General features: G+C 46.6%; 4 protein-coding genes across 5 annotated transcripts; all 4 read left to right on the forward strand.

Moving 5' to 3' along the window:
- The first annotated feature begins 615 nt into the window (after positions 1-615).
- Positions 616-3781, forward strand: calhm6 (calcium homeostasis modulator family member 6). Its single transcript, XM_029254367.1, has 2 exons — positions 616-1290; positions 3042-3781. The coding sequence occupies exons 1-2, from the start codon at positions 745-747 to the stop codon at positions 3462-3464; spliced, it is 969 nt and encodes a 322-aa protein (XP_029110200.1). The 5' UTR covers positions 616-744; the 3' UTR covers positions 3465-3781.
- Positions 3782-7891: 4110 nt separating this feature from the next.
- calhm5.1 (calcium homeostasis modulator family member 5, tandem duplicate 1) lies at positions 7892-11632 on the forward strand. Its single transcript, XM_018757055.2, has 2 exons — positions 7892-8567; positions 10528-11632. The coding sequence occupies exons 1-2, from the start codon at positions 8025-8027 to the stop codon at positions 10915-10917; spliced, it is 933 nt and encodes a 310-aa protein (XP_018612571.1). The 5' UTR covers positions 7892-8024; the 3' UTR covers positions 10918-11632.
- Positions 11633-14828: 3196 nt separating this feature from the next.
- On the forward strand, positions 14829-18978 carry LOC114911075 (zinc finger-containing ubiquitin peptidase 1-like). Of its 2 annotated transcripts, XM_029254191.1 has the most exons (9): positions 14829-15337; positions 16077-16175; positions 16403-16512; positions 16845-17013; positions 17129-17317; positions 17802-17967; positions 18074-18237; positions 18318-18538; positions 18703-18978. In XM_029254191.1, exons 1-9 carry the CDS (start codon positions 14854-14856, stop codon positions 18748-18750), a joined length of 1650 nt encoding a protein of 549 aa, XP_029110024.1. In that variant the 5' UTR covers positions 14829-14853; the 3' UTR covers positions 18751-18978. The 2 variants fall into 2 exon arrangements, with proteins under 2 accessions (XP_029110024.1, XP_029110023.1); XM_029254190.1 differs by having other exon boundaries at positions 18318-18783.
- Positions 18979-19278: 300 nt separating this feature from the next.
- Positions 19279-22822, forward strand: LOC108937261 (amine sulfotransferase-like). Its single transcript, XM_018757072.2, has 7 exons — positions 19279-19638; positions 20689-20850; positions 21018-21226; positions 21340-21466; positions 21617-21711; positions 22136-22316; positions 22395-22822. The coding sequence occupies exons 1-7, from the start codon at positions 19617-19619 to the stop codon at positions 22520-22522; spliced, it is 924 nt and encodes a 307-aa protein (XP_018612588.1). The 5' UTR covers positions 19279-19616; the 3' UTR covers positions 22523-22822.
- Positions 22823-23427: the final 605 nt, after the last annotated feature.

A 23427-nucleotide genomic window follows, 5' to 3' on the forward strand; every position in this document is an offset into this window, starting at 1 on the left:
CAGGGGGGTGCGGTGGCTCAGTGGGTTGGACCGGGTCCTGCTCTCCAGTGGGTCTGGGGTTCGAGTCCCGCTTGGGGTGCCTTGCGACGGACTGGCGTCCCGTCCTGGGTGTGTCCCCTCCCCCTCCGGCCGTACGCCCTGTGTTGCCGGGTTGGGCTCCGGTTCCCCGCAACCCCGTATGGGACAAGCGGTTCTGAAAGTGTGTGTGTGTGTGTGTGTGTGTGTGTGTGTGTGATTTTTACAGCTAAAGCAGGAAGTTCACTGAGTCGTGCTAATTCCCATAGAGGGACGTGTAACACGATATACTCTACTGTACTGTACTGTGCTTCAGTTTCTCCAGCCACTGCAGAATATTGCATTATTGAAAGTGAACATTTCATAAAGCCAATGAGCTCAGAAGAATGGATTGAAAAAAAAAAAAAAAAAAAACACTAGACACGATGCTGGGCTGGCAGGTGGCACTAACTGGGCACCCAACCCTTCTTCTTCTCAAACTTGACTCGTCGCTGATACCCGGCGGTTGCGCTGATGGAGGATCAGGTTGGCAGACTGTGATGCGCATCGCCTCGAGGCTCTAGAAGGGGAAGTAGAGGATGGGCCCCGCAGCAGGTTCTCCTCGCACATCGGGGGACGGACAACCAGCGCACGCGGTCGGTTCGAGAAACGAAACTTGCGCGCGTCTCATAAACAGGAAAGCTTAGCGTGCGCGCTGCAGGAAGTCGCTCGACTCGCTCAGACTGTCAGATGGACACCAAGCTGAAGAGCCTCCTGAGCTTCGTGCAGAAGCAGCAGACGAGCCTGGGCTTCGGCCTCGTGGCGCTGCTGACGGCGGGCGGCGAGCAGATCTTCTCGTCCGCCGTGTTCAGGTGCCCCTGCAGCTCGTGGAACTCCGCCTACGGCACCGTGTTCCTGCTCGTGCCCGCGCTCGTGCTCCTCGCCCTCGGCTACATCCTCAGCAACAAGACGTGGAAGCTGTTCACGGGCGCGTGCCAGCGGCGGGGGCACAGGTCGTGGCGCGCGAGGCGCGCGTGCGCCTGCGCGCTCGTCTTCCTGCAGGTCACCACCTCGGCGCTGGTGGCCCCCGTGAGCTGGATCGCCGTGGCGCTGCTCAACGGCAACTACTTCGAATGCGCCGTGACCGGTATCAACGTGACGCTCTTCAAGGAGCACCTGTGCGCGGGAAAGGACCCCCGGTGCCCCGACGAGCTGTACAGATTCCCGTGCGGAAAGACGTCGGTGCCCGAGTCGGAGAGGAGCGACGTGCTGGCGATCATTCGAGCGGAGTCGCAGGTGAGAGGAGGGAAGGAAAAAAAAAAAAAAAAAAAAAGACCCCCCGCGAGCACGTAATTAACGATCCGCCACATTTCCAGCGATCCCTGCGCGCATCATCATCATCATGTGCCGGCATCTCTCTTCTTTATTCGTCTTTTCGGTGCGCTGCTGCAGGTCTTCAGCAGGAGGTGATATCCCTGGCAGGTGATCGAAGGCCACTCGAACTTTTCCTTCCCGCTTACCCGTGTACAAAGCACGGTATTCTTACTGCGTCAGTTCGGGTACCCGCTTTGGGGCAAAGAGCGCTGCCTGCAGTAGCGGTGGGATTCAAACCCAGGACCTTCGGGTTGTACAGCAACGAGTCCACGCGCTCCGCTGCTCATTTAATATGTGGAGAACCTATTTACATTAATCCATTTAGCTGAGGCTTTTCTCCAAAGTGACTTACAATGGTAAGGTTACAATTATTTACCCATTTATACAGCTAGGTGATTTTACTGGAGTAATTGAGAGTAAGTACCAGCTTGTTCAGGGGTACTACAGCTGCAGGTGGGGATCAAACCTGCAACTTGTAGAGCCAAAGGTAGCAGCTCTAACCACTACGCTCCCAGCTGTCTACCCATATTCAGGGCTGCCTCACTGCACACTTACTCAGCCCTCCTCTTTGGAGCCCGCTTATGAATGTCAGATTGTCTTGAGCCTCTACTTAGCGTTTGTTCTTCCGAACAATGCCTAATATCACGAAAACCCCTATAAATAATAAATAAATACGTGGCAAAATTCAAGCCGTGGGAACAGCGCGACAAGCTGAACATCCGGTGTCTTGGTGCTCCCAAATTATAGCTCAATTTCCCAGCGCTGACAGGAGTCATTCACACTGCCTTTATATTGCTGAAGTAACAGTTTAGAAGAAATAAAGACCCTGCCCACGAGTACAAGTCAAAATCAAAAAGCAGAAGTGAAAATGTAGAGAATTCTTTTCTGTTGCAACAAAGAAATCACGCTTCTGGTGATTCCTAGTGACACAAAACCTTCAGATCTGAATAATTAGTTAATATTTAACACACATTTCTGCATTTAGTAAATGCTGCTTTGTTCGGGGGGGAGCGTGGTGACGCATTGGGTTGGACTGGGTCCTGCTCTCCAGTGGGTCTGGGGTTTGAGTCCCACTTGGGGTGCCTTACAATGGACTGGTGTCCTGTCCTGGGTGTGTCCCCTCCCCCTCTAGCCCCACACCCTGTGTTGCCAGGTTAGGCTCTGACTCCCTGTGACCCTGTATGGGACAAGCAGTCTCAGATTGTGTGTGTCTGTGTGTGTGTGCTTTGTTTGGCGGTTCCATTTGTGTGTTTTTCTCTTGTAGTCTTAGCTGGGCGTCTCTGTGTTAATTCCGGTGTTGCAGGCATTTTTTCTCTTGTTGCGCAACACAGATGCTGAAGTCCTACACAGGAAATCCCTACGCTTATTCATTCGCATTCAAAACCGCAGACCCTGCTGAGGGTTGCTGTGGTAAGAGGTTCATCACGGCCAACGGGGCTTCCGCTTTCATAGCAGGGTTTAGTCTCTTCCTGCAGGATCTCCAAGCCTAACCGGGGCAGCCCAAACGTGTAACCTGTCGAGTGTGCGGGGTCTGCCCTAGGGCCTCCCCTCCCAGGGGCAAGCAAGATGATGATGATGATGATAAAATAATAATAACAACAAAGGTTAATGTTCATAATTTAAAGAGGTATTACTGTCTTCACTATGTTCACATGAAATCTGAACAATTTCAGGTGCTGGGCTGGTTGGTGATTGCTTCCATTGCGGTGCTTGCCCTCCTGCTCACCTGTGTGGCCAGGTGTACCTCCCCAGTGAGTTACCTGCAGCTGAAGTTCTGGAGGGAATACACCCAGAAGGAAAGCTCCTTGCTGGAGAGCTACACTGCCCAGCATGCAGGAGAGCTCGCTGAGAGGAACCTGAAGAGCTTCTTCCAGCAGACCCCCCCTGAGCCTGTGGTCACACCTGAGAACAAGGCTTGGGAGAAGATCTCCACCCTGTACAAGTTCAACAGCAAACACCAGTACTACAGTATCCTGCACCAGTACGTGGAGACCTGCAATGAAACCGACCACCGTCCTTCTGTTAGATCGGAGGGCGGAGATGCAGTGAACCCTGTCGTACTCAGCTTTGTCGACGAAGGGAAGATGATTCCCTGACAATAAAACTACCTTGACAGCACTCACGATCATCCAGGTTGTCCCTATTATCAAATTTTAAAATCGTTCTTTTTGAAAGTACTATTTTCTAATGCAAACATTTCTCATATCACTTTTACGTTTTACGCAGAATTTGTAAGATTTGTCTGTTATGTAGCTGTGCAGCTGAATTATTAAAGGCCAAAACCTGAAATCGGTGTGTGACATGCCTGCAAGGTATGAAATTACAAATGCCGAGTTCGTGTACATACCACATTCGTTCATTTAGCCGACGCTTTTCTCCAAAGCGACTTACAATGTTGATCTACTTAAAACTATTCACCCATTTATACGGCCGGGTAATTGTATTGGAACAATTTAGGGTAAGTACCTTACTGAAGGATATTGGGATTTGAACCTGCAACCTATGGGTCCAAACCATTATGCTACTAGCTGCCCCTAATAGACATTTGTATTGCTTTGTGTTTTTCCCAGTTCGCAATCCTGCTCCTCCTTCTTACAAACAACTGCCCTTAACATATAAGATGTAATACAGCACCGCTTGAAAGTATGTGAACCTCTTGTGTCCCTTAGTTTTACCATGAAATTGTGGTCTAATGAGAAGCAGTCTTCATCTCACATAATAGGTGTGCGATTCCATATTTTGATTTAGAGGAACTCGTGCATGTAGAAGCAGAACAGAAGCAGTGCAGGTGCAAAAAGTGAAGTCCAGGTTGCATTAGCTAAACCAAGTAGGTAAGTAGAATCAGGGACGTAAATCTTAACATTTTATTCATTTTGTGCTTATTTCAAGATTTAATATTTAGATTTTATGAGTGTGTTTTAGGGGGTGCGGTGGTGCAGTGGGTTGGACTGGGTCCTGTTCTCTGGTGGGTCTGGGGTTCAAGTCCCACTTGGGGTGCCTTGTGATGGACTGGCATCCCATCCTGGGTGTATCCCCTCCCCCTCCAGCCTTATGCCCTGTGTTGCTGGGTTAGGCTCCGGCTCCCCGCAACCCCAAATGGGACAAGTGGTTCAGATGATGTGTGTGTTTTAGTATTTTACACAAGAATAATGACCATCCCTATAGGGTTCACGTACTTTCAAGCAGCACCGTATGCAAGACTGTTTCATATGCATTTGGTTTTAAAAGATACATTATTAGCTTGTTATGTATACGTATGGTATATGAAAGTCATCTATATTTATGTTATTGAAAATACCATTGCTTTAACATTTCAAATCTTAATTTTTGTGGATACATAAAGCACACTTGATGGATCTCTATACATACTTTGTTGTATTATATGAGTGCTGGGATCAAAAGATGTACAGAATGTCTTCTATGTCTTCATTGTCTTTGTCACAATTTTAGTTTCTTCAGATTTAATCATTGTCCGATTTTTTCACTCTGCACTTTGCTTTTTTAATAGGATTTCAATGTCTTACGCGTCTTCTGGTATCGTCAGTGCGCCAAGGATAATTGATCCTTCTACTCCAGCCTCTCGCACACAGACTGGAAAAGGAACCCTTGCCTTACTCCTTTGCCAGCTGGAGATTGTGAAGCTGGCTCCTGCAAACCAGTCAAAAAATCCCTCATGTCTTTTTTATTGCTATTTTGTGCCAAGAAAATCAGAAATGCTGCAGTTTTTGTTTTTAAGATAGTGGCAATTATTCTTACCGGGCTGTGATGTCACCCAGCCGCTGTATAAATGGATATGGACTCCAAACGAGGCTCACTCCCTTTGGTCTCGTTTATGCTTCTTTTTTCGTTTATAATATTTTTGTATTGCTTTAGAGGGAGCGTGGTGGTGTGGTGGTGCAGTGGGTTTGGCCGGGTCTTCCTCTCTGGTGGGTCTGGGTTTTGAGCCCTGCTTGGGGTGCCTTGCAGCAGACTGGTGTCCTGTCCTGGGTGTGTTCCCTCCCCCTTACATCCTGCGTTGCCGAGTTAGGCTCCGTCTCCCTGTGACCCTGCATGGAACAAGCGGTTTCAGACCGTGTGTGTGTATTGCTTTAATTTTTTGAGATTTTTGGTTTTATTATTAATAAGGCATGGTGACATCACACAATCCCCCATAATGTTGCAGGGACCCAAAACAAGGCTTGTTTATGTGTATTGTATTTGTGCCTATTTCTAACATGTCAAGTCATTGTCCAAACCGCTTGTCCCACCCAGGGAGCCAGAGCCTAACCTGGCAACACAGGGAGTAAAGCCAGAAGGGGAAGGGACACACCCAGGACGGAACACCAGTCCATCACAAAGCGCCCCAAGTGGGCCTCGAACCCCAAACCCACCAAAGAGCAGGACCAGGGCCAACCCACTGCACCACTGCACCATCACACCCCCTAGTTCTAACATTTAAGGTTGGAATTCATCAATATTAGTTTCATGGACATAATCGAATGTTCTCAATTCTGCCACTTTTTACATTCCACATTTTAACAAGGTCACTTCCCTCAAAGGCTATTCTGTATTCAATTTACCAGATATAAAGAGCCCTTTGGTAATGTCTGACTTTTGTAATTACCCATCACACAGTTTTAAAGACGTCTCTTGTCCTCCATCCTTTTCCGAATCCAGCTTGGAAAATAGTTCAACAGTTTTCACACTCTGTCATGTCTCAGTTCTTTGCACTGAAATGTAAGATGACCTTTTCCAGTCTGGTGGTAATTTTCCTCATTTAAACTTCTGTGGAAATCGCATCTGTTCTAGGGGCCTTTCTTCCTGGCAATGAATTTCGGGTTAACAAACACTAATGAACTGCATAAACATTAATAGTTACAAGAGAAGACAAAGTCACTGTGTTACAGTAAGGTCATGAATAATAATAATAATAATAATAATAATGAGAATGCCTGAAGATCCAATGTTGGGAATACTGACTATATTTTATGATGGCCATGACAGCATTGAGAGTCTATTCAGTGGTCTGGAAAGTACTTTTTAAGCAGCAAAGAGCTGGAGATAATTTATGTTTTTTCATTTATCTGACACTTTTCTCCAAACCAACTTGCAATGTTAAATTACAGTTATTAATCATTTGTACAGCTGTGTAATTCTACTAGTGTAATTTAGGGTAAGTATCGTGCTCAAAAGTACTACAGCTGAAAGGGGGATTTGAATCTGCAACCTTTGGGTCCAAAGACAACATTTATAACCACTACACTGCCAGCTGGTGACAGAAGTACAGATAAATGTAAAAGATGGCAGTTTCTTCTAATACATGACCAGGGTAACATGTTATGGGGAAAGCAACACTTAGAGAGGGGTGCAGTGGCATAGTGGGTTGGACTGGGTCCTGCTCTCTGGGGGGTCTGGAGTTTGAGTCCCACTTGGGGTGCCTTGTGATGGAGTGGTGGTCTGTCCTGGGTGTGTCCTCAGCCCTTCACCCTGTGTTGCCAGGTTAGGCTCCAGCTCCCCATGACCCTCTATGGGACAAGTGGTTTCAGATGGTGTGCTTAACTTGCTGAATGTTATGTCTTCAGTTAAGCATTTCTTAAGTGTTAGTCTGGGTGTGTATTGGTGCGAGCTCAATTCATTTGCAGATACAGCGCTGCTTGAAAGTATATTAACCCCTTGCGTTCCTTAGTTTTACCATTAAATCACAATTTAATGAGTAGCAGCCTGTCTCATCTGACATAGTAAGGGTATCATTTTCAATTCCATCTCTTGCTTTAGAGGAAATCATGCATGTAGTAGAAAAACTGAAGTAGTGCAGGTGGAAATATAAATGAACCCCCAAGCCGCATTAGTTAAACCAAGCAAGTAAGTAGAATTGGGCGTGTTGATGTAACGCGTTCTTCCTATTGTTCTTGGAGATGTACGTCACTTTGGAGAAAAGCGTCTGCTAAATGAATAAATCTACACACACACTTTCTGAACCCCTTGTCCCATACGGGGTCACAGGGAACTGGAGCCTAACCCAGCAACTCAGGGCATAAGGCCAGAGGGGACACACCCAGGGCAGGACACCAGTCCATCACAAGGCACCCCAAGTGGGACTCAAACCCCAGACCCGGTCCAACCCACTGCACCACTGCACCCCTCTTGAATAAATCTAAATGTGTGTAAATCATAACTGTGTATTCATTTTATAAGTTTATTTTAAGATTTTTATTTTATACCTTTATTTTCCATTCTTTATACCTGTATAATGAGCATCCCTATCGGGCTCACGTGCCTTCAAGCAGAACTGTAGGCGTATATGTATTTCTGTGTCCGTGTGTGACCATGTGACTCTGTGTTTGTGTTTATACGTGCGTTTGTTTTTCTGCTTTTCTGATGTTTGTTTGAACTACTGTAGCAAGAGGCCTGTAGTGGGCGGAACCCTCAGCTGCCGAACCAGATCCGCAGGCAGGACGGTACATGAGTAAAAATCTGCGTTTCATTTCGACAGGAAGGGAGCGAGGCGGGGGGAGGGACGTGGGGGAGGGAAATCTGAGAAACAAAGAGAGAGCCACAGGGAGGGGCCCTCAGAGATTCCACAGTCTTTGTCTGGAGGAGCACGCAAACAGAAATCTCTGCCTTTCTTGTAGCCTGTTTTCAAGTCTGGAAGAAGCGAGTGAAAAAGTGCCGTCATCATGGATACCTTTAATACGGTGATGAACTTCTTCATGAATCAGCGGACCACCATTGGCTACAGCTTTATGGCTGCCCTGACCATCGGTGGGGAGCGCATCTTCTCCATGGTCTCATTCCAATGTCCTTGCAACTACAGCCAGAACCTAGTCTATGGGCTCTCCTTCCTGCTGGGTCCCGCGATCGTGCTGATGGTGCTGGGCCTCTTCCTCAGCGGGCGTCTCTGGAGACTGTTCACGGGCTGCTGCATGAACCCGCGCAAAATGTGCCCACGGGGCGACTACCTGGGCTGCACATCTGCCCTGCTGAAGGTGTTGTGTAACGCGGCGGTGGCACCCATCATGTGGCTCTGCGTCGCCCTGCTCAATGGGACCTTCTATGAATGCGCCGTCAGCGGAGTGGAAGACAGCCTGGTGTTGGATCTCTTCTGCAAGAACAAGACCAAGCTGTGTCGCGAGGAGCTGGCGCGAGTGCCCTGCAAGAAGTCCCGTCTATCCCCTGACGACAACATGGAACTGCTGCTCATGCTCCGTGCTCAGTCCCAGGTGAGAGAGGAGAAACCAGAGGGTGTCGCGATACGCAGGTCACGCGGATGGTATCGGCACCTGTACCGCCAGGGTGCACGAGTGATGAGTGGAAATGCTGAGCTGGGACTCCCGTGTGACTTGTGCACAAAGTGCTGATTTACACGAGGACTGTGCGGTGGATTAAGAAAGCTCCCTGTTTGCGTTGACTTGATGTCCGGAAGTTTCCTGCAAGAGACGGGGCTGCGAGGTGATATGTGGGAAAACCGGAGAGTCAGCTGAGCTGTTTGTGGCTTTCTTGCAAATGAGCTGTGACTTCTGCTTTCGTGAAAAATTTCTTTCTCCTACTGAACCAGTTGTATCCATTATGGAATTTTGGAAATGCACTCATTCCTCAGTTTACAAACCTAATTATTTCCTCATATCTGTACACTGAAATGACAAATACCATTATTTCATAAGGGGAACATTCTAATTCATTCCAGGCAGGACACAAGATCACAGAAAAATCAGCCAAAAAACCAAATAGAGAAGAAATACTGTTCCTGCCTCACCAGAGAATAAAGCTATTAAAACCTACATTTAGCTGGCACTTTTCTCCAAAACAGCTTATAGTGCTAAGGTTAGAATCATTTAAAGAGCTAGGTAATTTTACTGGAGTAAATGAGGGTAAATACCTTACTACAGCCAGAGTGGGGATCACACCTGCAACCTCCAGATGCAAAGGTGGTAACTCTAACCACTGTGCTACCAGTTGCCCCACAGCAACTCTCATTGAACAGTTAAATACTGTAATAAAATATAGTACATACATGCATACATATACTTTATCTATCTGTGTATGCAGTCTGTGTATTTATGAATGTAGGGTATGTATGGTTACATGAAAGGAAGGAGTGTTTGCCAGAAAAAGAAAGACTATTCCTAGTTTGCCATGAATAATCTTAAACGCACACTTTTTGAAACCGCTTGTCCCATACGGGGTCGCGGGGAGCCGGAGCCTAACCCGGCAACACGGGGCATAAGGCTGGAGGAGGAGGGGACACACCCAGGACGGGACGCCAGTCCATTGCAAGGCACCCCAAGCGGGACTCAAACCCCAGACCCACCGGAAAGCAAAACCTGGTCAAACCCACCATGCCACCGCACACACACACATTTTCAGAACCGCTTGTCCCATACGGGGTCACGGGGAACCGGAGCCTACCCGGTAACACAGGGCGTAAGGCCAGAGGGGGAGGGGACACACCCAGGACGGGACGCCAGTCCGTCGCAAGGCACCCCAAGCGGGACTCGAACCCCAGACCCACGGGAGAGCAGGACTGCGGTCCAACCCACTGCGCCACCGCACCCCTTCCATGCCACCGCACCCCCAGAGAAATTAACTATCCAGGAAGCGGCTGTTGGTAGCATAGCGGTTCATTCTCTTACCTTCAGAACCAAAAGTTAGAGCTCTGAATCCCACCTTAAGCAAGGTACTTAGTCCAAATGGCTCAAGTTAAACTAGCTTGCTGTATAAACGGTTAAATAATTGCAAGCGGCTATGACAAAAAGTGTCAGATGAATAAATGCAGTAATGCACCTAGCCTGGCAGTAAATTCAACTTTCAGGGAACATATGAACTACAGCGCGCATTTGTTCACACGACACGAACGCTGGACTGGTAGCTGCTGATTCAAAAGAGGGCCCCAGCTGAAGAAGTTCAGTTACTTGAATGTTCACAAATCAAGGAATTGGCGTGTGGCTTCAAACTGGTGTCTTTGTATCCAGATCCATTTCACCCAGGCACCCCTTGTAACAAGGTATATAGAAGGCAGATGTGTGTCCTTTATGTGCAGCAAGATGTTCCTCTTTGTGCGATTCTGTGGTCGCGAAACCAGATGTCTATGCCTGTAGTTTTGAAATCTCGAGTTTTATACAGGTGTGGCTATGAGGCCACGCGAGTGTGTCGGAAGTGACGGCAGTACTCCTGTGTCCTCAGATCCTGGGATGGTGCATCATCCTGACCGCAGCCACCTTGGGCCTGATTGGCACGTGCTACAGGAACTGCCGCTCCCAGGTGAGCTACCTGCAGCTCACCTTCTGGAGGAAGTACATGGACAAAGAGAAGCAGCAGTTCGAAACCTTCGCCAACGAATACGCCGGAAAGCTGGCCGAGCGGAACCTCAAGAGCTTCTTTGAGAACCGTGACCCCGACGCATTCCCCTTCCCCAACCACAAGGCCTGGGAGGAGATCTCGTCCCTGTACACCTTCTCCCAGAGCGAGCAGTGCTACAGCACTCTGCAGCGCTACGTGGAACGCGCCGACCGCGACTACAGCCCGGAGAAGAGGCCTGTGCTGGAGGAGCACGATGGCGTGGAGGCAATGTAGGTCAAGGACAGCTGACAAGGTACGCATGCTTCGTCCGCCCGAGGTACGAACTCTGAAAAGCAAAAATATGTGATATTTTTTTAAACCGAGATGTTTGTTATTCAACCAACATTTCAAATTCCTAGTTTTAATATCATTAAAATGGCATCACATATTTTTACATGTGGAAAGGTAGTCGGCAGCAGTACCTACTCCACGCGTGCAATCATAAGTGCTACTCCTTGAGCTGTTAGAAAGACAAACTCCCTGGAAATCCGGTCTCTCGGTGAAGCGCTTCAACCAACGTACGTCTCCCAAAGGACAGTGGAGATTGAGGGAAGACCTTCTCCTGGACCCTGCGAGTTCAGAGACCTTTTCTAATCTGCCGCAAGAATACCCATCTATAACATTCCTAGCAAATAAGGTGCTGTAAAAAATCCCCATGCAGTTTACAATCTCACGCGGTTATCTTTGACCGCGTAGTAGCTGTGGCCGTAGTGGAGCAGTATGCAGATGGTCCTCACGATTGCATTTGCATTGCAGCAGAAAGACTGATACCAGAAGCACGGCGTGCACCGTGTTACAGCGCTGCGGAAGCGCAGTAACCGTATGGCGATACGACGTGCATTTGAAGTGAAAACTTAAGGCCGATTAACATTCCAGACCCGGTGAATTAAATTTTTCGCTTGGTCTGTCTGTGTGTGTTTCTTTACGAATAAAAGCATTTTTTCTTGAAATGATCATTTCATTGTTGTTTCCGGTTGTGTGCCTTTTTATTTTACATTGCATGATTTTATATTGTAAACGAACATTTTACTTCATAACAGGAGCCTCCCTTCGTCTAAATTCGGCTGGCGGTGCAGCGTTTAGAGCCATTCCCTTGCAGTATCGTGGTCCTGGGTTTGAATCCCACTCCTGCAGTAGGACTCTTGAACAAGACACTTAACCTTGATCCTGCTGCATAAATGGGTAAATCACCGTAAATGACAAATGCATCACCTAGACAAGAGTTTAACAACAACAAATTCCACTGTGAGCTGTCAGGCTGCTGCGACCTGCTTTCTCCACACATATCGTGTTACCGCGCTTCACCGGTCAGGGCCGTCCACAAACCACAGGGTAAAGTTGTATGTTACAAAAGTCTCCGCTTGTCTTTCTATCAGTGGCAGACGCTTCCGTTGTATCCAATCAAGGACAACAAGACCGAAGAACAGCTTTTACCTACGAGCCATCACACTACTTAACAGCCAGTAGTCCTGTATTTATATTATATGTATTATAGTATTTATATAGATTTTATTTGTACTTGTTATTTGTACTGCCTTACTTATTATCAACACACCCTTGTCTGAATATGTGTTTGTTCATGTCCGTTCACGTCTAACACGAGCCTCGTCGCAAGCATTTCAATGCCCAGTGCACCCGGTGTAACTGTGCAAATGACAAATAAACGACTCCGATTTTACATTCCGTTGAAAAAATGTAAAAGAACTCATAAAAGTATAACAGCTGAACCTTCTCCATAAAGCAAGTCTTAAGTCTCTCTTCTCGCTAATCTAAAGCACACATTGTATTTTCTACGAGATGTACGTCGCTTTGGAGAAAAGCATCTGCTAAATGAATAAATGTAAATGAAAAAGAGCTTACTATGTTACCTACAGCTGTTGCTTTTGAACCCAAAGGTTACAAGCTTAAAACCCACCTCCAGCCGTAGTACCCTTGAGCAAGGTACTTGCCCTAAATTGCTCCAGTAGAAATTGAGATTTGACCTCAAAAACAAGTTTTAACCACTAAGCCATCGCCTGTGCCTTAATGTCATCTTCCAGTGCCGTATGTGTACAATTCCACTGAGAACTACTGGCAATATTTTTTCGGTCCTCCAAAGTGTATGAAGTTGTCGCACCACTAATGTATTCTATAAAAATGTGTGCATATAAGAGTCTGCAAAGAGCGAAGAAAAGATCTGAGGTGAAAAATGTGGTGTCACTGACAGTGGGCCCACATGTGTAAGGTTGTCTGAATGCATGTAGCTGCAGAGGAGCTACTGATGTAACGGGTAGGGCCGTTGCTTTATTGTCTAAAGGTTGTGGGTTTGAATCCCTTGGTCCAAAAAGTCACCCTGGTTTACTGTGTTTTTCCTCTGTTCGTGGCTGGAAATGTGGACAGATCAATACCACAAATGAAATGTCAATATCGGGAAACCCTCGTGTGTTATGTGTATTGAGTCATTATGGAAATTTGGTGTGTCTGTCAATTTTAAAATCGCTGCCCTTTTGTGTTTTTCACAGTGTTTTATAATTGACTATTAAAAGACGTTTCGTTGATTTTGTTGATTTTGTATAATATATTATAAAGTTCCTTCCATCCATTCATTCATTCAATTTCAATTTCAAGAACCGCTAGTCCTGCGCAGGGTCGTGGTGATCCGGAGCCTATCCCAGAATCACTGGGAGCAAGCTTGCGGGAAGGGTTGCAACCTGGAGGGGATGCCAGTCCGTCAGACGGTAGCTACCCACGCATTCCTCACCTCTTCCCACGGCGAGTAAAGGTAATTTATCGTTACAAGTTCACATAAACAGCACGTCTGTGGGACGGTGGGAGGAAACCAGAGCATCCAGAAGAAACCTACGCGGACACTGGGAGAAGGCGGCCATCACAGGTCTCGAAACCACGACGTTCCCCCGCACAACCCAAGCACTGTGAAGTGGCAGCGCTAATATAGGCCCATAAAGTAAAAAGGAATCAAATGGAGAAGAAAATATTACATTGCCAAAGATAGTGACGGACTGTGTGGACCCAGCAGCAGCTGAAAGTTGTTAGTCGTGTAACATTTCCATAACATTCATTGTTAACATATAAATAGCTAAAAAAACACACACAGTATTAACTGTGCCTTTTCTCCTTCTTTGAATGGAGACGTCAAAAACATCCCATTGTTCGTTTTTTCTTACGTTCTTGAAACGCTTTTATTCGCAAAACAGAACAATTTTTGCACCCGTGTCACGTGACCAGGGCGTAACGGCGAGGATTTTTTTGTGTGTCACGTGGTTTCCACCAGGCTGACTAATCTATTCCCGATTTGTACGACAGAATGTAAATTACAGTGTATATGTGAAATGTGTAAAGTCGAGAAGGGTCACGTGCTCGTTTGTATGTTACAGTAAGCACTCGAAATCGACACATTTGCGGTAGGTGTACTTATAAAGAGAGGAGCAGGGAGGACGCAGATTGCCGAGTAGTCGATGTTTCCGGGGCCTGCTGTCTGCCGCCGGCAACACGTCTGCATGGTGTCCCGATGGGCAGCGGCGGCGGCGGCAGCAGCAGCCAGAGAAAATGACGGACTACGGAGAGGAGCAGCGGAACGAGCTGGAAGCCATCGAGTCCATTTATCCGGACTCTTCAAATGTAGCGCGGCGAAAGAGAAAGTAAAGTGTAGAAGAAGTAAGTCGTGTTGGTGTGTGAGGGGAAGTAATTTAACCAAACTTAAAAGGCAATACATGCATCTTGTGTTCGTGGAGCTATATTATAACAAATCATGTCATGGGAAGCCAGAAATTGCCTGCCTGGTTTTACTGGGATTTAAAGAAATTACTGTAACTTGAAGAAAAACTGCTTAAAACTCTCTGGTACGATTATGGTTCAACATTCCTTGTCAGATTTCTCAAGGATTTGTTTTGTATCACAGTGTCAGCCGGTTGTGTGTGTACAAAAAGTACTTAGTTTTTTTGTTCTAAATAAATTCCCTCCCATGTTGTAAATTACTTATATTTTGTTGTACTTGTGATGGTACAGGTGAACTGAATACTTGCCTTCCCACTCGTTACTTACTCTGCGGTGCAGGTTTTTGTGGAGGTAGAACCGTAAAGAAGAAAGCATGTTGCTTCAGCCAAGATGCTCATGTGTTGGCGTGTTGTTGTGTGCGTTTCAGTTGCTGCGCCGCTTTTACGCCTTTTTGGAATGCTGACCTGCGAGATCTGCGGCGAGGAGATGCTGCCGGAGGCCGACATGAGGACTCATCTGCTCCTCGGCCACCTGGAGGGAGAGCTGAGTTGTCCGATGTGCCCGCTGGCAGGAGTCACCTACGATGACCTTCAGTTTCACATCGACACGGCGCACTCGGAGAACGAGCCCTCGCGTCCGGGGAAACGCTGCGTGGAAGAAGAGAGCGAAACCCAAGCACGTGCTTCAGGGGGCAGAAGCTCGGCGGGTGCATCCCGCAGTGCTGGTAGACGGTGTCCTGGAGGAGATGCTGGGGAGCCCACAGTGAAGCGTGGTCCTCTCCAATCTCCATTCCACACTCCAGAGAATGCACACCTACAACCTCTTCAGGAGGCAGAAGCAGGAAAACTCACGCTGACTTCACACAAAGCTATGAAAGGGAATTTAATGCCACGGAAATCTGACAGCACAGATGAGACGCTCGTGGCCTCTCCCAGGAAAGGTAGGTTTCGCTGTGTACTGTGGGAAATATTAGTATCACCCAAAATTGACTGTTTTCAATTAGAAGGGAGTATTTATGCTTTCTGTAGCTACTCCACACAAGCAGGTAGTGCAGGGGTTTGAGCCACCACCTTTGGACTCAAAATATCTGGGTTCAAATACAAGCCTTTTGCTGTAGTACCCTTGATCAAGACCTTACTCTGAATTGCTCCAAAAAAAATACCCAGCTGTATACATGGTCAATTGTAAGTAGCTAAGTACTGTAAGTTGGCTTAAGGAAAAGTGTCAGCTAAATTAACTACAGGTGGTCCTCGATTCGGGGGGGCACGGTGGCGCAGCGGGTTGGACCGGGTCCTGCTCTCCAGTGGGTCTGGGGTGCCTTGCGACGGACTGGCGTCCCGTCCTGGGTGTGTCCCTCCCCCTCCGGCCTTACGCCCTGTGTTGTCGGGTAGGCTCCGGTTTCCCGCGACCCTGTGTGGGACAAGCGGTTCAGAAAGTGTGTGTGTGTGTGTGTGTGGGTGGTCCTTGATTCACGACAGCCGTCAACATGCAACAAAGTCATTGGAACAGAACCTCTTCTTAAATCGAGGATTTCCTGCAAAATGTATACATCGTAGATACAACACAGAACAAGAACCTCTGTGAAATATTTGCTCTTTACACTGTGGAAGACATGGACTTTGCTGATGTGCCAGGTGAGTGTCGTGGGTGGACATCAGAGATGTTTTTACATGTTGCAGAGTTCTCATGTCCAATGTGTGCCCTGGTGTGCAGTGACTGTTTCGTCTTACAAGAACACGTGGAACTGCACCTGGATGCCACACAGGTCAAGGTCAAAGGTACAATATATGGCACACAGAGTATCTTGGACAGCACATACGCTGCTTATACACCACGGCATACGTGTTCGTAACACTTTTACAGCATGCAGTACTTCACTCATTGGTAATATGGCATAACCTGGATATACTCAGCTCTTACTGCTTACCCAACATGGATTTAAATTTATATCATATTTTCTGAAACAGTTTTTGTTTTTTTAATTGTTTTCTTGATGGTTTCCTAGAGGATTTTGAGTCTGACCTGCAGTTGGCCAGACAGCTCCAGGAGGAAGAGGACTTAAGGTCTAGAAGACAGGAAGCTAAACGTGAAGCAGAAGACTTCAAGAAGTTGCAGGTTACTGATCACCATTCTTCATGAGTCATTGCTTATATACAGTAATTCATATTCTGCAAAGAAATAACTGTGAGAAGCTTTAGGTCCAGTTTTTTTTTTTTTTTTTTTTTAAAAATTTGATGAGCTTTTATGTAACATCTGATTATCTTACTATGAAGACTGAAAATACTGGTAAAATGAGTGTAAAGGATGGCACTGTGTGCATACCTGCACATTTCCATATGCCCTGGTGTTCACATAATTTGTAATCTTAGCAGTTTTCTCTGCTGGAAGGTTTTTCTCTATGTGTATCTACCTCTTGCTGTGGTGTAACCTCTCTCCTTCCTGTGCAGGGGCAGTATGGGTTGGATGGCAGAGGGGGCTACCGTAGACAGCTGGAGACGTGCATGGAAAGGGCCGTGTCGCGGGGACACATGGCACCACTGGAATTCCACAGGAAGAAGGCTGAGGTGATGGAATGCCTGGCATCCGGAGTAGATGATGGCAAAAGCAGAACATCGGGTGTGTAGAACAAATGAATACAGCCTACATTCTTTTTTGCTATCTGTTTCGTCAGACAAGAAATAGTTTTTCAGGAGTTTTTTTTTTTTTTCCCCCCCTCCCCCCCTTTTGACAGGTTTGATGGCAGCTCTCTATGAATACTACCTCAAGAATGGACAAGACATCGCAAATGTGTGGCTCAGTGCAGAAACTGATCACTATTCCTCTTCAGAAGGGGACCGGGGATGGGGGTGCGGCTACCGGAACTTTCAAATGCTTCTCTCATCCCTGCAGAAGATGGAACTATACAGAGACTGTTTGACAGGTGTACACACTGGGAAAACTATTCTTTGTGCACACAGTTACACATTGATGCAAATACAGACTTATAAGTGGCGCAGTGGGTTGGTCCAGGTCCTGCTTTTCGGTGGGTCTGGGGTTCGAGTCCCACTTGGGGTGCCTTGCGATGGACTGGCGTCCCGTCCTGGGTGTGTCCCCTCCCCCTCCGGCCTTACGCCCTGTGTGCCGGGTTAGGCTCCGGTTCCCCATGCCCCTGTGCGGTGAGCGGTACGGACGGGACAGACTTATAATGTAGGCTTGATAAAGTACATCGAATGACACTTAGCTTTCACACACAAGCAAGCAGTCTACGTCCAAGGTAACAGAAAAATAATCCTTCACATTTAATCACTGTCTAATATTAGTTGCCTTTCTAGTTCCCTAAGCAATAATAGAATAAGTGTGTGTATTAAACTGCACTATTTATTAGTTTCTTGTACACTCACTGCTGTTTCAAACCTTTCTTCCAGATGGTACGGTACCCAGCATTCCTCGTGTGCAGGCTCTAATAGAGGAGGCCTGGCGGGAGGGTGCTGACCCTCAGGGGGCGTCTCACTTCAAACATCGCCTCCAGGGAACACGAGCCTGGATCGGAGCAACAGAAATATATTCCCTGTTAACCTCCCTCAGAGTCAGGTGAGAAAGCAGTACGTTGTTTCACTGCGGCTCCTGTCGTCTCAGTTCTCTGCCTCTCATATTGCGTTGAGATTGTTGACTGCCAAGGCCTCTGTGCTGTTGACAGAGCTCGCATCGTGGACTTTGACCAACCCACTGGTCCCGGGAGCACCCACCCCAAATTGTTTGAATGGGTGAAGACCTACTTCTCCGCTTCCAGTAGCAGAGGTGCTAGGCTACCTCCTCGTGTGGCGAAGAGCTCACAGCCGCCCATTTACCTCCAGCACCAAGGTACGTTTAATACTGCCTGCGTAGAATGTTTGGAGAATGTACATCCCGCTTATTCACCGAACTCGTGTGTGTGTCTCTAGGCCACAGCCGTACAATTGTGGGAATGGAGCAAAAGAAGAACGGTACCCTGTGCCTCCTCGTTTTTGACCCTGGGTGCCCGCTGGAGGACATGCGGCGCTTGCTGACCCCTGGACTCGGAGCCAGCAGCGTGCGGCTCTTCCGCAAGTTCCCCAGCCAGCTGAAGCACAAGCAGTACCAGGTAGTTTCTGCAGAGGGAGTTCTTTCTCCAGAGGAAAAACAGGTAAGCTCCTGGTCACTGCTGCTGAGCTTCAGGCAGTCCGGTAATAACTTCATGTGTCCATACTGCATAGTATCCATTGTAAGATGCTTTGGAGAAAAGCGTCTGCAAAGTAAATAAATGTAAATGTAAATTTCATGTGAGAAAATGCTATCTTTGTTTTTAAGCTCCAAATAGAAACCTCAAAAACCTTGCGGGCAGAAAGGATTCCTTGACGTTACAAGCATCTCAGTGGAAGCATTCCCATTGTATGGAACTGGACATTGTGAATCAGGAATGTGTGGTTTTTGTTTTAAAGGAGTATTTTCTTAATGTTTTGTGAATTTTATAAATTAAATTAATAAATCTTTTCTTCCCAAAAGGAACCAGATGTGTTCATTGAATGAGACATTAATATACCATATAGAGATACAGTATTTGCGCTATTGCATAGCAGTCAAATGAGATTTGGGAAACAATTCATTATGTACAAGTATTACAAATTCATATTTGTTACAATTAGCTTCTTCATGCATATTGCAAAGAATTATGTGTCTGGCCCAGTCAGTATCTAGATGTGCAGCAGCAATGAATGGGAATTTTGACTTTATTCCAAAATTTACACAAAAAAAGAACAAACTATGCCAAAGGGAAATGCATAGGTGAGTGGAAGCCTAAGCTGGCAACAGAGGGGGTGAGGCTGAGTGGGGAGGGGGCACACCCAGGATGGGATACCAGTCCATCACAAGGCAGCCCAAGCGGGACTCAAACCCCATTCCCATCGGAGAGCAGGCCCTCGCTAAACCCGCTGTGCCACACCTATACTATCATAGAAAGTAAAAAAAGGTTAAGTGTATAGAAGACAAAGTAAAACATAAGGACCAACACATGCTCAAAATGTAGAGAGTAGGGTCCTTACGCACTCGTGCAGAAGTTAGACACGATTGGAGACGGGCTAAGCCTAAGAGAACAGCTCCGCACGATAGGGGCGGGATCGCATCGCGTCGCGTCGCGTCGTTCCGCGGGGACTCTCTTCCCCAAACCTCTTCTGAGTTCGTTACATTCCACGCTGAACGCGAATCGAATACCTTAAGAGAGCAGCATGAGCATCTCTAAGAAAGAAGGTACGTAAGGGCACATTGCGTGCTGTTTAACGCGATCTCCCACAGCGAAGTGCGTTCGAATCCCCCCAGGCGCAGCGCACTCATGTTGCGCTGGGGTGCGTTCGAGGCTCCAGCAGGTAGGTAATGACCGCCGTGAAGGTTACCGTGTTCTGCTGCTGTGGAAACAGTCAAGGGTTCATTTGGATTTCGGAAGATAATAACGACGTGTCTTGTATTTGGAATAAACTTCAAGAGGGGAAAAAAAACGGGTGACGCCGGGTGAGTTTTGAACGATTAAATGCGCTTAAGTTGTCTAACCGAGGGGAAAACGAACATGTTGTTACTAGTTTACACGATACAAATTCTTATAGAATTACTCAGTGCTGCAGGTATTATTTAATTTAGCAATTTACTTAATGGTTCCCAATTTCGTGACTCCCCCCGTGTTTCATGGAAATGACTTTATTATGCGCTAATTTTATTGTCCCGCTCACTTACATTTACATGATTTATTCATTTAGCAGACGCCGCGTTTTTGTCCAAGCGACGTACATCTCAGCGAAAGTACAATTTATGCGTTAGAATGCACTTACATTCAGTTTGGGGAATTTATTCTTTATATTACAAATTAATTCTTTTATTTTGGAGAGGCTTTTCTCCCGAGTGACTACCTACAATTCGTCTGGGCAATTTAGGTACCTTGCGCAAGGGGTATTACACTGGAGGGAGGTGAGATTGGAACCTGTAACCTTTGGATTCAAAGGCAGCTGTTCTGACCACTGTGGTATCAGATACCCAGACCAAAGCATATCTATGTTTTAGACTTTCTGAACCACTTGTCCCATACGGGGTCGCGGGGAACCGGAGCCTAACCCGGCAACACAGCGGGACTCGAACCCCAGACCCACTGGAGAGCAGGACCCTGTCCAACCCTCCCCCCGCTTCAATACATTTGCACTATAAGTACATTAATAAAGCAAGTAAAATGAATACATGTAAATTCTTACTTTTGCTTGTAGATTATTCCGTGTATAAATGTGCAGTGCCAGTGTTTAACCCCACATTTTACAGGACATGAAAACAAAGATGAAGGCCAAACGGTGAAGAATAAACTGGTTCTACACCGAGGTTTTTACCTCATCTCTGGGATTCATAGTCCAGAAGAGGTGGACAGCATCCAGGACTTGGAGATCCGCGACTCTGATGTTTTTGTCATCACATATCCCAAATCAGGTGAGCGGTGACATGTGGCCAAGTAATGTATTCCCGTGCATGAGAGCCAGCCTCAGAGACCTGTTTGTCCCAGTGGGGTCCCACACCCAAGGGGACCCTACACTAGGGTTGCCACCTCTAGCTGTGACGAATAAAGGTATGACAACTTGAGATTTTCTGACTGCCAGGGACGATCTGGATGCAGCAAATACTAAGTCTGATTGAAGGGAGAGGAGACGTTACAGTCACCATGCACAAGGAGGCATCGCAGCGCATCCCATGGCTCGAGGACGCTGGCGGCAAGAATCGCTTCGCTGGTGACCCCTCCCCTCGGCTTCGCGTCTCACACCTGGATTATAAATTCATGCCACGTGCGCTTAAACAGAAACGTGGAAAGGTATGGGAAGTGGCAGGAGATAAGCAAAGTGCGGTTTCAGCTGTCAGCAAGGCACTACAGCTGAAAATAACATGATGAATAATAAGATAATGAAACTTATTCTTGTCACACAGGTCATCTACTTGGCCAGAAACCCGAAGGACATCCTAGTGTCATACTTCCACTTCCACTACTATGCAGCCGTGTTTGAGACACCCGAGAATTTCAGTGACTTCTTTGAAAAATTTCTGGAGGGAAGAGGTAAACAAACAGGCCCCTTGCATTGATTCAGCTTCCTCGCGCAGCCCTTCATCCGAAAACCATAATTTCGTGTGTTCGGATGCGATGCTATGCTTCATTGTAACATGCTGTGTATGTTGAGAAATGTTAAATAAAATCTCTTTGTTACAGTGTTCTGCGGTCGCTGGTTCGACCACATCAAGACCTGGTATTCACATAAAGATGAGATGAACTTCCTATATCTCACTTACGAGGAGATGATTCAGGTGAGGTCATTTGAACGCAGGTCTTGGAGAAATGTGTGAGCAGGTCTAGACATCGAGGTCTCATGACTGCTGATCTGCCGTGGTGCCATATCATCAGCACGCCCTTCGTAGAAAGCTGAATGGCCAGGCAACAGGAATGGACGGGGACTGACCTTCGGGTGCCAATAACCTGTGCTCGGGGGAACACCGCGGAAGAGCTCTGACAAGCACTACTACTCCTCTAGCCATTCTTTGTGCATCAAAAGCTGTAACTGACAAAGTGACGTGTCAACTCAGATACTTTAAAAAGAAAAAGTGTCATAGAAAATTGAAATATTAATACATTTAAGTTGAGTACTCTGTATACACTGGTGAATACTGCAGTGGCCCTTTGACCAGGCCCCTCGTAGGATGGGCTTGCCAGGTTTCATAATGTCGCCCACAGGACCTGAGGGCAGCGGTGGAGCGGATCTCCATGTTCATGGGGAAGGAACTCATTAACGCGGAGCTGGACAGTGTGGCGGAGCACAGCACCTTCGACGAGATGAGCAAGAACCCGTACGCAAACTACCGAAACGTTTCGGATGAACTGCTGCACCAAAACAAGGGGGCGTTCATGAGGAAAGGTGAGCAGCAGCATGTTGGACTGCGAGGCCAGGTACATACCGTGCTTTAACCTTTTTGCTTGTTTAATCCCTGCACAGGCACCATCGGTGACTGGAAAAATCACTTCACCAGGGAACAGAACGAGAGATTTGACCATGTGTTCAGAGAGGAGATGAAGGACTTCCCTCTAAAATTTGTGTGGGACATTAATGACATCAAGGTGTAACTTCTGCAGTACATTATGAAATATAATTCATTCTGCTAAAAATGATTAGTTGCTCTATGTTTAGCAAATCACAGTTCATGTGAATTTTAAATAGTAAAGATGTGAAAGATTGATTCTTGATCTAATACTGCAGTGTAAAAGTGAATGTGTCTCAAAGCATGTGAATTGAGAATTTCCGAATATTGGATTCAGTATCGACAAAAATAGTTACTAGTGCTTGGGTAATAATGGATCAGTGTTTAACGGCTATATATAACTGTGCTGTTTGGACATTATTGTTTCATTAAACATTATATATTACCCTCGTGTGATTCTTTATCTTACATTTATCTTGCGCCTTATGAAATTATTTGAATTGCGACACAAAAAACTCTTAAGTGTCTTGCTATTCTAATGCATTTTTTCTTACAAGTTACTTTTCATACGAATATTGTTACCTGTTGTGCACTTTCTTAGTGGTGCACTGAACTGGCCGTGGCTTGAACAACTATTTGGACAACTTGCCAAAATAAACTATAAAGTTGTTTAGCATTGGAAACATGTGTTGTGAGCTTTCCCTCCTAATAAATCTTTAGCCAAGCAGCTGTGCCACAAGGGCAGGGTCCAAAGGTGCCAGTTCTTGTTAGGAAGTGCGAAGTTTCCTCAAGAAAGAGTATGTACATCTCTTACTTCTTTTTAGTGGTGGAAGAGAAGTTAGCAGTCTGTACAGCAGTACTGTTGTTCATTTACATTCATTTCACCCATATTATGAACAGTATGAAACTTCAACGCAGAACAGTCGGAACTGATGGCCAAAGTTCAGGTTCTGCAACGGGATCGGAGTTATTCCGGTTTTCCTCAGTGTCAGCGATGAATATGGGATGTCTGTAGAACTAACCAGCTAAAAAAAAAGAAAAAAAAAAGAG

Source organism: Scleropages formosus, chromosome 8 (genome assembly GCF_900964775.1).
Source record: "Scleropages formosus chromosome 8, fSclFor1.1, whole genome shotgun sequence".
NCBI classification, from domain to species: domain Eukaryota; kingdom Metazoa; phylum Chordata; class Actinopteri; order Osteoglossiformes; family Osteoglossidae; genus Scleropages; species Scleropages formosus.

Excerpts from the sequence above, each read along its gene's own strand:
- LOC114911075 (XM_029254190.1), top strand. The coding sequence starts at position 14,854 with ATGCTGACCTGCGAGATCTGCGGCGAGGAGATGCTGCCGGAGGCCGAC. Across the intron at positions 15,338-16,076 it reads CGTGGCCTCTCCCAGGAAAG|AGTTCTCATGTCCAATGTGT; the intron begins GTAGGTTTCGCT and ends TACATGTTGCAG. Across the intron at positions 16,513-16,844 it reads AAGACTTCAAGAAGTTGCAG|GGGCAGTATGGGTTGGATGG; the intron begins GTTACTGATCAC and ends CTTCCTGTGCAG.
- LOC108937261 (XM_018757072.2), top strand. The coding sequence starts at position 19,617 with ATGAGCATCTCTAAGAAAGAAG. Across the intron at positions 20,851-21,017 it reads CATCACATATCCCAAATCAG|GGACGATCTGGATGCAGCAA; the intron begins GTGAGCGGTGAC and ends TCTGACTGCCAG. Across the intron at positions 21,227-21,339 it reads TTAAACAGAAACGTGGAAAG|GTCATCTACTTGGCCAGAAA; the intron begins GTATGGGAAGTG and ends CTTGTCACACAG.
- calhm6 (XM_029254367.1), top strand. The coding sequence starts at position 745 with ATGGACACCAAGCTGAAGAGCCTCCTGAGCTTCGTGCAGAAGCAGCAG. Across the intron at positions 1,291-3,041 it reads TCATTCGAGCGGAGTCGCAG|GTGCTGGGCTGGTTGGTGAT; the intron begins GTGAGAGGAGGG and ends GAACAATTTCAG.
- calhm5.1 (XM_018757055.2), top strand. The coding sequence starts at position 8,025 with ATGGATACCTTTAATACGGTGATGAACTTCTTCATGAATCAGCGGACC. Across the intron at positions 8,568-10,527 it reads TGCTCCGTGCTCAGTCCCAG|ATCCTGGGATGGTGCATCAT; the intron begins GTGAGAGAGGAG and ends CTGTGTCCTCAG.